This window comes from Aspergillus clavatus, genomic scaffold (genome assembly GCF_000002715.2).
Source record: "Aspergillus clavatus NRRL 1 1099423829806 genomic scaffold, whole genome shotgun sequence".
In the NCBI taxonomy this organism is placed as follows: domain Eukaryota; kingdom Fungi; phylum Ascomycota; class Eurotiomycetes; order Eurotiales; family Aspergillaceae; genus Aspergillus; species Aspergillus clavatus.
The window spans coordinates 2,120,065-2,134,410 of NW_001517093.1; the positions used below are offsets into that span (position 1 = coordinate 2,120,065).

Here is a 14,346-nt window from a genome sequence, read left to right on the forward strand (position 1 = left end):
CTTATGTTACGGTTGACTTGGAACAAATAAAAAAAAAATTTTCATTGAATGAACAATTTTTTTTTCCCCTTCTCTTCCATACATCCAACTTTCTGTAGTTTTCGGTCGGCGGTGCTCCTCGTTCTCCTTTTTTTTTTGTCAACTTCATTCGGGGACTTGGGAGTATGAAAAAAAAAAAAAAACTGGCTATTTATTCCGTTGGATCGATTCTATTGCTTGATGCGAGACTGCAGATGGGGCCGAGCCAAACCATGACGGGACAAGAAAAGTGTTAAATCCAAGTTCAATTCAATTATACCCTCTGGTTCATGAAAGAGCCAACTTCAAGACTATGCCTTGATCGTTTCGTACCCTCGTAGATGAAAGTCTTCATCCCTAAAATACAGAAGCAGAACAACTTGGATATTTATTCGAAACTCTATAATATCTTGATTTGCAAGGATACATGGCATGATTTGAAAATAAATATAAAGATTAAGTCGATGGTCAGGGAATGATGCCTTGCAATGGTCTGAATCCACACGCTATGCTAGATGCGCCTGTCTTGTTCCATGGGTGACAACAACATGATGCTGGAAAATGCACTGCAATTGAAATGTGAGATGCTGGATAGTTACACACATGTGCCATGAATTCGGAGATGGGGAAATTCAAAAGGCAGGAAACGGGGATAATAGAGAGAGAGAGAGAGAGAGAGAGAGAGAGAGAGAAGACGAGAGAAAATGGATCGACGCCAACTTTAGGTCCACTATTCAATGAACATGATGATAACCCGACAACACGGCGCCCAGACGACCGAAAAAGAAAAGCTGACACGGTTGTCACGAATACAGGAAAGAGAAGAACAGATGCTATGGGGCTAGTGACAGCCATGGTGGCCATATCGCAACCACGAAGACGTCGGCGATGAAGCAGTAGAAAAAGACAGAGGACTGAGCGATCCCTCTTAATGCCCGGAGAAGAGCGTGATGTGATGCAAGATCAGGATGCACGCTTGTGAGCAAAGAAAAATGTTCGAAGAAAGATCAAATATACAACGCCAATTCGTAATGCAAACACCGTTCGTGCTTACGACTTGGACTGTTCAATGGCAGTCTCCAGGCTCTTAATCTCTCCTGGTTTGACCCTAATAGCCCATTGCTCCGGAGCGCCCTCGGCCTTAGGCACCAAGAAATGTATGCTGTTCTGCATGGCTGTGTACTTGATGTTCTTCATCAATGCGGCATTTAGAACAATCTTGCCACTGGGATCGGCCCGCAAAAGGATCCGCGCGCGAGATGTATTACGATTCTTCAGGATGCGGAGATAACCCACACCTTTGCTTACCCATCCGTCACCAGGCAGAGCCTGTAACGCACGACCTCTGAGTTCCAGCACAATATCCTCGTCCTCCTCGCCCACTCTGCTCCGCGCGAGGTCCACCTGAGGGAGATTTTCCGCTGTATCTCCGTCACCAGTTTCCTCGGCAGGAGTGTCGGAGGCGACACCTGGAGTCGAGGCGCGACTACCATTAGTGGAAGCGATGGTAGAAGGAGCCAAGAAGGAAGAAGATTGCTGTCCGGGAGCGCCAAAGGAGAATCCAAACGATGGCTGTCCGCTGCCTGACGACTTTGTTCCTGCAGCTGGGGCTCCAAACAGAGTCGAGAACGGCTTCGAGGCGTCGGCTGACGTGACAGCTCCATCGGAAACGGGCTTCGGCGAGCTTGAAGGTGTTGTCGCTGTAGAGTCGGCAAACTTGATGGGAGAGTCTGGCTTCCAGGTCTTATCACCAATCGCCTTGGAAGTATTCTGGCCGAAGATGGACGGGGTTGCCGAGGCAGCACCAGCAGGGGTAGAGGTGAAGAGGCCGCTGCTGTTATTTACTGAACCGAATACACTGGACACAGGCGTGGACCCGATAGCAGGAGTCTGTCCGGAGACAGAGGTACTGGTGGCTCCAAATGGATTGGTCGTAGATGTGCTGGGCGTCTTAGAAAGGGAGCTAGAGAGCGATGAGAAAGGATTCTTTGCTGCCTCCTCGTTTTGCCGCTTCGGCTTCCCCTCTGGATCGTACTGGACCCGATCAAACAGGCTTCGGCCACCCACTGTCGATGAAGTGGCGGCTTGCTTAGATTTCTTGAGTGCTTTAGAGAGGTCCCCATCATCACTGCTGTCGTTGGCGGAGAACTCGGCCCCACTGACCGAGACAGCTTTAGAGTCAGCTTCGCTGGTCTCCAGATCTCGGCTCTCCTCATCTTCACTCCCTGGCACTAGGGACAATTCCTTGGGTTCATCATCTGGTTCTTCGCCAGCTGCAGACGCCTCTTCGGTATCATCGGCATCATTGTCCTCTTCCGCCTCGGAGGGCGTCGCAGACAGATGACCAAAGATATTGTTCGACTTGGCGGGAGTGTCACGCTTTTGATCAAAGACCGATGCACCCGAGGTTGCGGTCTCTGCGGGCTTTTCGGGCTCCACAGCATCACTGCTCTCGTCTTCAAAGACAAATCCTTTGCCCGGAACAAACCTGGGGCGCTTTTTGGATTGTGATTCAAGTTCTTCGCGCTTCTTACGCTGCTGTTCGGCGTCTTTGCGCTCCCACTCAGCCTCATCTTCTTCTTCTGAATCGAAGTCCTCAGCTTTGCGCTTCTCCTTTTCCTTTTCGGCATCTTTGTCAGCAATGGACTTGAATTGAGCGAAAAAGTTCGTTGCGGTACCGGTACCGGTACCGAACTTGGGGACCGCAAGGGCGGCACTGGGAGACGTTTCGGCATCTTTGGCGCCAATTGGTTTGAGCACAAAGGGATTCTTGGGTTCTGCACTGGCGCTCGTTGTCGGTGCTGTGAACGTAGGCTTCGAAGTAGACTGAGAAAACAGAGAGCTAGAGGTTGCATTCTCTTGCGTAGTGGCTGGCGTTGAGAACAAGGATTTTGCGGGCGATGTGGTAGGAGTAGTAGAAAAGAGGGCTGGCTTGTTTGTCTCTGGTGTAGATGGCCTGGGAGATCCTGTAAATGACACAGGATGATCTGCCTCGTCGGTCCTGGATTTTGAGAATGATTGAGCGAAAATGCTAGCGGTCGTAGAATCTCTGCTGGAACGGCCCTCGGCTTGGGAAGTCGCAATTGTGCTACCAGTCGTTTCTTCTGGATGATTTCCGTTGACTATCGCGCCATTCTGCTTCCCATCGAAGAGTTTGGACGGTGTACTTGTGATTGAGCTTGGTGCAATGCTCATCTTCGTGGCAGAGGGCAGTCCATCAGTGCCTGCGGCCAACCCTGCTCCATTAGCACCGAAAGGTTTGACTTTCTTCACTGACTGTGTCTCATCTTCAGCGACGTCAAGTTCGGAAGCCTTGCGCTTGGATGTGTAAGGCCCAGTGGGTGCTCCAATCACTTCACGAACGCGCATGTAGAAAAGCACATGGGCATCGAAATCGTCCGTCGCAGGGTTCAGCTTAGCAATCTCCCGCTGGAAGGACTCGTTCAACAAACGGAGACGGTACACCAGTTCAACATCCTTCTTTTGCTGATCACCCAAACCGGAGGGTAGGTTACGAGGCAGGAATTTCTCCGCACATTGAACTTCGGGTGCTTTTACAGCGGCAGGTGCAGGTGCAGGCGATACAGAGGCTGTACCGTTGGCTTTGAAGATGGTCTGAGATGCAGAGGGCGAGAATACAGGGGCCTGTGTCTTACTCTCGGTAGTGGTAGCCAACGTAACAGAAGATTGTGGCGCAAAGGATTTGGGGGACGAAGGAGTAGAGAAAACCGGGGTAGGAGTGGTCGGCTTTTCCTGCTGTACTGCCTTGGCTCCTTCAGCTGGGGCACTTGGCTTGGGGGCAAACAGACCGCTGAAAGGAGCCGGGCTAGGCAGTGGCTTTTGCTGCTGCGTGGTTGGTTTCGCGGTATCGGGTTTCGGTGCAAGCAAGCTGCTGAAGGGGTTCGCTTGGGCAGCTTTTGTTTGATCGGCTTCCGCAGATGCAGGCTTCGGAGCAAAAAGACTGCCTGTGGACGGCGCCTGGAACAATCCGGTCGACGTCGACGGTGGGGCGGCGGCGTTTGCACTCTTAGAAAATAGATTGCCTGCGCTGGAGGTGGGTGTAGAGAATTGAAATCCAGTCTTGGAAGCTTCACCTGCCTTGTTCTCTTGTTCCTTCTCCTTGGCAGCCTCCGAGCTAGCTGATGCGGCAGGTACGCCTGAGAAAAGATTCGATGATTGGAACGGGTTTTGGAAAGGCGTTGCGGGTTTGGCTGGTGATGCAGTACCAAAGAGGCTCGTGGATGTCGTCGTCGTCGCCGTGGCACCGGTCGATGCCGGGGTGGTCGCTGAAGCGGCAGTCGTAGGCTGAGAAGTAGCACCGAAAAAGGACGTAGAACTTGGCGCGCCTTGTTCCGCGGGTTTGGCTCCGAATAATGGCTTAGAAGGCGTCTGTTGGGCCGCTGGAGTTGCTCCTCCAAAAACGGAGCCTGCTGCCGCACCAGTGAAGCCGGTAGAAGCGCCGAAGCCAGATTGAGAAGCACTTGAGCTGCCAAACACAGATGGCTTGGCCGCGGCAGCATTTGCTTTCGGGTCAGGCGATGTCTGCATCGAATCGCTGCCGAAGACGGTAGACTGACCGAATGGAGAAGGCTTGTCGGAAGTAGATTGGCTAAAAATACTGGGAGAAGGAGCAGCGCTGGTCGTATTCGTCTGTCCAAATATGCTACCGGTGGTGGCCGGAGCTGTCACAGGTTGGCTTGAAGTTCCGGTAGTAGTACAGCTACCAAATAAGCCCCCAGAAGCAGTATTTTGCTGCGACGGGGTCCCGAAGAGGCCTCCTGTGGGAAGAGCCTGCTGACCTAGAGCAGAACTTCCAGAAGGTGCAAGATTGAACATATTGCCTTTGAACCCAGAAGCGCTACTTGTGTCAGACTGTTGGCTGCCAGCAGTAGTGTTGATACTGGCGAACGGATTCGGCGATGATCCTGATCCACCAAACGAGGAGTTAAAGCTGAAGGAAGACGAGCCCGCGCCTGCTCCAAAGGCAAAGGGAGATCCTCCGTTCTGAGCGGGTTGGGTTGTGCTCGAAGTGGCTCCTGGGAAACTCTGAGATTGGCCAAAACTGAATCCGTTTGATGCTGGCTGGGAGCTCGAAACAGTATTGGGGTCGATCGAATTGAAAGGGCTAAATGAAGGAGCTCCAGTAGTAGTGCTTGGAGAAGCAGTTGTGCTGGGGCGCGGTCGTCTTCGAATATCTTTTATTCTGTAGATGGTCAGATCGATGCAATTTGGGGTGGTGAGTAGAGACGCAAGAAGGACGACGTGTCGCTGTAGAATAGGATCATATATGATATAGGTGGTGGGGAGGCAGACAAAGAAATAGGGAAAAATGAGCGGGTACAAGAAACATGCCAGAACTGCACAAGAAAGAATACAGACAAAGGAAGGGCTCGTCGAAAGCAGCCCGATCCCCATTCGGGGAAGATGGCCGATATTGCAAAAGATGATGAAATAAGATGGTTGGTCGCAAGGGATTCCCTTCACTTACTTTCTGTTTGCTAACTGCGCAGCGGTCGCCCGCTGGGGCTTCTCTTCTGGTGTGCTTGACATATTGAACGCAAATAGATCCGAGTCCTTGTCGCCCTGAGGGCCAACAGCTCCTCTTTTAGACATCTATCGCGATGACTCCGTGGTGAGCCTCAACCCCCTTCGTGGTCTCTATAGAGGACAGTAGTCTCTCATCCACTGACGCAGGTACAATGATCGCGCGAGGGTCCTCCGTAGCTATTGGGATATCGTAAGATGTTCTGCTGGGTGGACACACAGCACGCCTGTGGTAACGAGGACTTTCGAATCGGTGCGCAGAGACACGAGCGATAGAAGGACGATCACAAGAGCGGTAAATAGAGGGAGTGAATCGCGCCGTCGCCGAAGGGAATAAACAAAATTCCAGCTCAAACGTTGACCCTCTGTATCAAGCCGTGATCAAGAATGAACTTTGAAAGCTCTTTTGACTGTTCTACACAAATCGCGATTCGCGAGACACGATTCGAGTAACGGCGACACGAGCGGAAGAAGTGGGATAAGGGTGGATTCGAAGGCAGAGCAACTAGTGTAGAGCGCTCTGGTGTTGACTGTAGGAGGTAAATGGCTCCTTTTTGGATACACCCTGCCTTAAAAGGGATGGAGTTTGCTGGATAAGAGGTACACTTTTGCCTCAACAACTGCTCGGCTCGCGACTTTTTTCGCCGGTTGATGAGAGGCTCTTGTTGGCAGAGAAAAAATTACCATCACGTGACGCATGCAGGGTGACGTTCTTGGCAGAAATGACATAACAGCCATTAGGAAGAGACATCCGACGGAGCTACTACTACAGTGAATGAATATGCAGCAAGTATCTATCTAGGTCTAAGTAGGAGGGAATGGTGAAGATAATGGCTTTGTCCACATGGCTACGCCCTTGTTGGGGCTCTCATTGGTTATGTAGTCATATTATGTCCTACCTAGGTTCTTTATCCTTGCGCACCACATAACGTGTATTGACATTTACACCACGGTTGGCGAGCACCAAGCAAAAGAGGGGGCGGAGATTCGTATTGATACGGTATCTTATTTCAGCATGCCTTGTTTCCATGGCAAGGAAGCGCGACATTACTTTGCGAGACAGCATATTTGGTGCCTCTCTTCAGAGGTCGCAGTTTGGGGGCTAATACATATATCATGAAAAATCCACTGAAGGTTTAGATATGATATTAAGAGGCCTGGAATTACCAGTGAAAGCACCTCTTGAAGCTAGCATAGCATGGTTATCTGTTCTACTCTTCTAGTATCAGCCCCGTGAGACATTCACATATAGAACTAGATTCACTGTGGAGTGAGTATTCTCATCATGATGCAATATAAGTCATTGTATTAAGATCCTGTAAAAGTATCTCTTTGAGTGAAAGGGCTATGCATTTAGTATCCTCTGTAGTATCTGCTTGCTGTAGACTATGCTCATAGATATCTGCACCTCCCAAGATATATAGCCTCTCTCCGCGAAAGAATGTGGTCTGGCCTAAATTACTCTACAAGCAGGCTACTCTGACCTAGATCATTAAGCAAAATAGAAGATGGGGCAACTGCGCTGACCATTAACTATGCTCTTGATTAAAGCTATGATCACTCACAGCATCTAAGGGGTCATTTTATGCACCAGCCAACTTGCATACTTTCCATATTCATCTTACTATAAGAGTGAATGAAGGTAACCATCTGGTTGCATCTACTTTGAAGTCATGATACCTATTACTCAACTTGATCACAGGATGTTGAGCCTTTTTCATGTGAGAGCAAGAGCCTGGCATGATGGAACAGTGGAGACTGGGGTTGAGCGCTGTTGGTCATACAACAACCTAAGCTTATATTTCCCCAGACGAAGATCAGTTAGCATGGATCAGCTGGTCGTCAGTCATGGGGAGGTCATCTAACTGATCAGCAAGCGACCCTTTCAGACCCCGTTGTAAGAAGACTGATCCCCTTGACATATTTCGGGATGCGGTCAGCTCATCTTTCGAGTTGGTGAACAGAGTATCAGTTTCATGTCTGGTTGGCTGACCGTCAATATCCTGTGCAAGGTTAGTAAATGTGCTTGACTGAGTAGTGGTGTCCTGTCCGAGGCGCAGGTCGTATGATCACAGAGTGATATATATTTCAGCAGTGGAAGACTCCAATCCATGCTTCCAACGAGCCGTTGTGCTCAGGTGTGCAAGTATCAAGTCCAACATGAGTTAATTATTGAGCAAATTCTCGTACAGTATTCCTGCCAACACATACTTCATTCATGCAAGACGGAGGCAGCACTCATGTACAGGATGTGCATAGAAAGCATGGCAGTTGGAGGTACACCATGTAGGGGATCATGGGAGACGGGTTGGCAACTTGGCAATCTATACGTATCATCTACTACTCTCATAACACCCAAATTAAGAAAAAATGGCGCTCAAGCCTAATTTTCAGACATGAATTTGTTGCGATTAGGACCATTAGCCGGAACAAAAGAAACAATAGCTCAACTTCAGGAGATACTTTTTTGGCCTCCTTAACAAAGGGAACGGGAGAACCGCCGCCACCATCACCACCAACTTTATATGAAGACAACAACAACAACAACACTTGAATTTGTAACTATGGATCTACGGTCCACCTGAAGAATGCTTAGCCATTACTTACTCGGGTGTTTTGTTTCGGCCCTAGAATCGATGAGGATGCGCTTTGAAGTTGGATATGCAGGAAGAATCGCCTTCTTTGAGGTCAGAAGTCGAGTTTCCTGTCACATTCGCCAAGTCATCTGGCTGTGCACTGGTCACATTGACCCTCTGTAGCTATTCTGGCTCACGCTTCCGGGGGTTTAAAAGAAGGCTTGCGATGGCTTCAGCCGCTTACATGAAAAGGGAATGGCACGAAGATGCAAATTAATTTGGCTAACTTTGACTTGCAATTTCCCCCCATACAGCTCAGAGGAATAATTACTGCCGATCAACCAAAACTATTCGGCAATAGCGCATTCTTCCTTGCATGGCATCGCGATGGATCAACCCCCTGATCAAGTCTCGTTTCCATCTCACTGGCTCTGGAGTCTGGAGTCTGGAAAGTTCAGTCGCAACATGCAACACGCGCATTGATCCGTGTGTATGTCTTTGCGTGATGATGCTGTTGATCTAAAAACTTTGTGATGTCCGATGGGGACGCCTCTCACTAACTCATCCTCCATGGGGCTAGATCACTAGTTCGAGAATAGATAGATATACTCTATGTAGTATGTAGTATGTACAGCAGGACAGCCCTTTCACGCTTCCCCCCTGTCCATTGTTCTTCAGCGGTTCAGCCGTCTCTGAGTCTGAGCGCTCTGCCGTTGACTAGGATGTCCACCCCTGAAATAAATAACAAAATCTTCCGAAAGAGTATGTCATCCTCCGGCTGGCCATGCAGACACCGGTCGTGGCGTTCCCTATCTCTTGGAAGGCCCATCGCGTGCCTATCTGATGTGGGAATCTAGGGTAGGACCATCGACGCCTCGACGGACCTTATGCTCTGGTTGGCTCACAGAAGTACGAGGTATCCAGACGACATATCGAGTCCATTCCCCAAAACAAAGCCCTTACTATCTGAGATATGTGACCCTACCACCCCAATTTAGTATGCTCCGTATAAGAATGCTGTAGTGCCCTGGGTGTTTCACTGCAGTTGGCCTCTCCAGCTAGATACCAACCCATCGCACGAAAAATGCATATCAACTGGCTTGCGGTGTCCCTGTGGCTCTATGCTGGCGTGGGTGCTCAGTCTTTTAGTAGTGCAGTCCGAAACCATGCAGCAACACCGTCGTCGAGCTCGAGATTGATCAGAGCATCACCAACAGCCTCGGTAGCTGTCGAGTCTCCGAGAGTTTCAGTGCACTCACCCAATCTTGCTGCCGCTGACGCGCCGTATTGGCTTGCGGACATCGCTCATCAAGGTGTCGCAGCCTTCAATCCGAATCCCGCCACGTACAAGGTCTTTCGCAATGTCAAAGATTATGGTGCTAAAGGTGCGTGTTGCGCGTCTGATCAATCCGAGTTTCTGTTTTTAATAGAGATATAGGCGATGGTGTCACGGACGATACTGCCGCCATCAACGCGGCCATGAGTGATGGTGGCCGCTTTTCACCAGCGGGTCGTAAGACATCTACCACAACACCTGCGATCATCTACTTTCCAGCGGGGACGTATCTAATCTCGTCGTCGATCATCGATTACTATTTCACGCAGATTGTCGGCAATCCGAACTCCCTTCCAGTTATCAAGGCTACCCCAGGATTCACCGGATTGGGCTTGATAGACGGCGATCAGTATCAGAACGATGGTGGACAAGGGTGGATCTCCACGAATGTTTTCTTCAGACAGATTCGCAACTTGGTTCTAGATATGACCACTATCCCCGCGGGCACTGCAGCTACGGGTATTCATTGGCCTACGGGTCAAGCTTCGAGCATTCAGAATGTCCGGATCTTGATGAGCTCGGGTGCCGGAACACAGCATCAAGGTATCTTCATTGAGAACGGTAAGTCACTATCTTAATCCAGCAGGACTTGACGGCGCTAAATGAGAGTAAGGCTCTGGCGGCTTTGCTACCGACATCACCACCGTCGGCGGCTTATATGGATTCAACATCGGAAACCAACAGTTCACCATGCGCAACTTGCACATCTCTGATGCTGTGGTCGGCATCTCCCAGATTTGGAATTGGGGTTGGACATACCAGGGAGTCACCATCACGAACTGCAAAACGGCATTCTCGATCTCGAATGGCGGTCCTGGAAATCAATTAGTCGGATCCGCCATCATGCTTGACAGTACGATCGAGAACTGTCCTGTCTTTGTTGATACAGCGTGGCAAAGCTCGAGCTCGAGCAATGGTAGTCTGATCCTGGAGAATGTGGCCCTCAACAATGTACCGGTTGCTGTCAAGGGTCCCAGCGGCACTGTCCTTGGTGGCTCAGGTGGTTCCATGACCATCGGCGCTTGGGGTCAGGGACACAAGTATACTCCTTCCGGGCCAGCCAACTTCCAAGGAGCAATCAATGCGCCACAGAGACCAGCGGCTCTGCTTGCCAGTGGTTCTTCGAGATATTATACCAAATCCAAACCGCAGTACGAAGGATCCTCGACATCTTCTTTCCTAAGTGTACGGAGTGCCGGAGCCAGAGGAGATGGCTCTTCTGACGACACTGCCGCGATTCAGTCTGCTCTCAACTCCGCCGTGTCCTCGGGACGGATCGTGTTCTTTGACCAGGGTGTGTACAAGGTGACCGACACCCTCTATATCCCTCCCGGCTCCCGGATTGTTGGCGAGGCATACCCAGTGATCATGGCTAGTGGGGGTCGGTTCTCCAACATCAACCAGCCCGTGCCGGTGGTCCAGGTTGGCAGATCAGGCGAATCTGGGTCGATTGAATGGTCAGACATGATTCTGAGCACCCAAGGTTCCACGCCTGGAGCAGTACTCGTTGAGTGGAATCTGGCCGCAAGCCCAGGGTCTGGTATGTGGGATGTCCACACTCGAATTGGAGGCTTTGCAGGCTCCTCGTTACAAGTTCCCCAGTGCCCGACGTCAGCCGCTGTCTCGGCCGCCTGTCAAGCGGCTTACATGTCCATGCATATCACGAAGAGCGCCAGTGGCGTTTACCTCGAGAATGTATGGTTGTGGACGGCCGATCATGACCTCGACGACGGTGCGGACACGCGGATCTCCGTCTACACCGGGCGCGGGCTCTTAGTGGAAGGCCAAAACATTTGGCTGTAAGACATCCTTGTTGCCTTCCCCTGTTCTTTTTTTACTTACTTATCACACCATCAGGTACGGAACCGGAGTCGAGCATCATTCGCTGTATCAATACCAGTTTTCCGGTTCCAAGTCCGTCGTGACGAGCTTCATCCAGACCGAGACACCGTAAGTTGAGCATCGACTTTCCATGATGGTAATCATTCGTTGACACCCCTCCAGATACTACCAGCCCATCCCCAACGCAGCAAATAGCCCGTATCCCAGAAATCCCTCTCTCAAAGATCCCGACTACAGCAGCTGCCTCCCCGGCAACTGCAATTCTCTGGGTCTCCGCGTTCTGGATAGTGAGAACACCATCATCTACGGCGCCGGGCTCTACAGCTTCTTCAACCACTATAGTACCACATGCTCCAACTTCCCGAGCCCGGAGGACTGCCAAAGTGAGATCTTCAGCATCGAGGGATCCACCAGCGGACTGGTCGTGTACGCGCTCAGCACCGTGGGCACAACGAACATGATCGTCAAGGACGGGGTGTCGTTGGCGCATTACAGTGACAACTTGGCGACCTTTGCGGACACCATTTCCTATTTCACTTTGTAGCCAGCTTTCTCCGGTGATACTTACCATTCTTTTCACTTCACTTTCCTTTGGTCCTTATTTCCTGTCTTCTTTTCAAGTCTATAATTCTTTTAGTGATACCAGTCTTAACACAATCCTTTTTTTCTCTCTTTTCAAAGTCGCATCTCTGGCATATGAGATATGTGTATTCGTTATATAGCAAGTAAATACATCATCGAGAAAAAAAAAAAAATCAACGGGTCCAAAAACCAACCAAGCAAGCCGAACAAAAACAAGGGTATCTATAGCTTCGCCTTGCCCTGCGCCTTCTTCAACACGGGCTCCATCTTCGTCGCCTTCATGATATTGCCCTTGATCTTGAGCTTGCCGCCCATGAAGAGTCTCTGGGCATTCGCCTTGCCACTTACGAGGGACGAGAAGTCGGCGTCGGAGAGCGAGAGGGTCACTTTTTATTTTGTTTTCAAAAATCAGCTCATCGTATTCCTCCCAGAAGAAAAAAAAAAATAGACAAAGATAGGGGAAGGAGGGGACAAACCATCAGCCTTTCCACCGGCAGGCGCCGCACCCTTGCCGACAACGCCCTTGTCCTTGAGATCGAGATACCAGCTCTCCTCCTGGCCGCTCTCATTCTTGAGGTTGAACGCGACGATGGCCTTGGCCTTGCTGATGGCGTCTTTGCGCTCGGCGTCGTCGGACTGCAGGGCGGAGTTGATAGCATCGAAGGCGGCCGAGGAGGGGAAGGCGTCTGTGGGGATTGAGACAGATTTTGGTTAGTTTTTGTTTCTTGTTCTTGGGATGGGAGTGAGGTACCGTTCTTGAGAGACATGGTGGTGGTGATGTGTGTGTTTATGGGAATTGATGGGGATGGCTTGATGGAATAGTTTCGATTGATAGATGAGAAAGAGCTACTAGGGAGCAAAGAAAGACTGGAGAATGGAGATATAAGTGAGGGAAAGGAGGAATTCTTATGATGGAATCACGACCAGCTTGCCCCGGAGACTTCGGGGGGCGTGGCATGTGAAATAATGCTGGCTGGTCGGAGAAACGTCAGATTCAGATTATGGGGTCGAAGATGCCGAGGCTGGAGGCTCCCTGTGATTTTATTATTATTCGGACTAGGTAGACAGGACTATGATCCATGATTCTTTAGTATTCTTTCTGTGCTTCAAAAGGAGTGTTTATGCATTAATGCGTCCGTGGTCTCTCGATGCTACCCCTGCTGTCCTGTATAAATCTCCGCTGTCCTCGAATTATGAACCGTGAACAACCTGACCCTGTGGCTTGATGGCTTCAACTATACTCAGAAAAGAAAATGATGCGAGAACTCCTCAACCTAGTCTCAACGACTGTACAAGCAAGACTCAGAGGCTCCACAGTCCACACAGTTAGACGACCTCGTTGCACCGGTTAAATAATCTCCATGTTATGATCTTCGCAACTGGACCGTGTTACCGTCATATTCTCAGACTATGCAGTAGTATGGACTGATATGGAGTACTCTACTCGGCGCTCCGAATGTATCGAGATAATAATGTGCTAGAAAATTGGCCATGTGCTCCGAGGTTCCTTCATATGATTGACAATTCTGCTCTGGTCTTGTAGATCATTGATATTTCTTTGCGTCAAGACACGCTATCGAGTATATGAGACACAAATACTTTGCAGCGCTGTACCAAGACTCGGACCTACTGGTCTGTCTTCATGCAAAATATACTCGTACGTGTCCGAGTCATCGCGAACACGCGTGCAACCATACATTCTGAGCAAACGGTCATGCAGCGATTGCAGCCACATCCGTCGTGGACGACTGAAATAGCCTCGCTCAAATCCACTGAGGAGTCCAATCTCATGGTGGGTATGATTCCTAGCCATCCTCGATGAGCTTGTTTTCGCTCTAACCGCAGTGGGCGCTGTCAGTGAAGAACTGCGCACTGCGGAGTATAGAGATCGGTATCAGTTTGAACCATGGGCATTCTAGGAGATGTTGAGAATCAACGAGTCATCATGACCAGATCGCTCATCTCATCTGCAGTCGATGTGTGTATTCTTCATCCAATGCTGCTTTTCTGACGAGGCGACCTGTCAACGCGGAAAAAGCAAACTGGTGAACAGCAACAAGAGGGAGAGGGAGAGGGAGAAAAAAAAAATAAAACAAGGAAATACCCGCTGCCGCCACAATCTTCCTCTCGACCACTTGCTAGATATATGTAGACTCGACAGCGGTACGCGCTCTTTATCATTGAGGGGTTGTCTACACAGGTGAATGAAAGGGGAAATTTTAAATCTAACCTTTGTTCACTGTGCTTCTTCTGACACTGCCACTTCTCCAGCCTTTTTCTTCCTTGCAAGGCCTTCTCTGGTGTCGTCGCAGATCTCCTTCTCACTTTTCTTCCGCCAAGAAGGAACGCCGACTCATCAACTTATCAATTCACCACTATCCACTGGCTTTTTCAATCACCCTGCCTGTTTCTTTTTTCTTTCTTCCTACACATATCTCTCTACTCATG

General features: G+C 49.9%; 3 protein-coding genes across 3 annotated transcripts, besides 3 other annotated features; 1 reads left to right on the forward strand and 2 right to left on the reverse strand.

Moving 5' to 3' along the window:
* The first annotated feature begins 675 nt into the window (after positions 1-675).
* Positions 676-719: a microsatellite.
* Positions 676-720: a microsatellite.
* Positions 721-1,068: 348 nt separating this feature from the next.
* On the reverse strand, positions 1,069-5,568 carry ACLA_086510 (RanBP1 domain protein; the record flags this gene model as incomplete). Its single annotated transcript, XM_001268377.1, has 2 exons — positions 1,069-5,221; positions 5,507-5,568. The coding sequence occupies 2 exons, from the start codon at positions 5,566-5,568 to the stop codon at positions 1,069-1,071; spliced, it is 4,215 nt and encodes a 1,404-aa protein (XP_001268378.1).
* A 3,654-nt stretch (positions 5,569-9,222) lies between these two features.
* ACLA_086520 (glycoside hydrolase family 55 protein) lies at positions 9,223-11,860 on the forward strand (the record flags this gene model as incomplete). Its single annotated transcript, XM_001268378.1, has 5 exons — positions 9,223-9,523; positions 9,577-10,035; positions 10,088-11,273; positions 11,332-11,424; positions 11,479-11,860. The coding sequence occupies 5 exons, from the start codon at positions 9,223-9,225 to the stop codon at positions 11,858-11,860; spliced, it is 2,421 nt and encodes an 806-aa protein (XP_001268379.1).
* A 260-nt stretch (positions 11,861-12,120) lies between these two features.
* ACLA_086530 (SCP2 sterol-binding domain-containing protein) lies at positions 12,121-12,665 on the reverse strand (the record flags this gene model as incomplete). The annotated part of the gene is made up of 3 exons (XM_001268379.1): positions 12,121-12,284; positions 12,375-12,584; positions 12,650-12,665. The coding sequence occupies 3 exons, from the start codon at positions 12,663-12,665 to the stop codon at positions 12,121-12,123; spliced, it is 390 nt and encodes a 129-aa protein (XP_001268380.1).
* A 1,291-nt stretch (positions 12,666-13,956) lies between these two features.
* Positions 13,957-13,977: a microsatellite.
* The last annotated feature ends 369 nt before the right edge of the window (positions 13,978-14,346 follow it).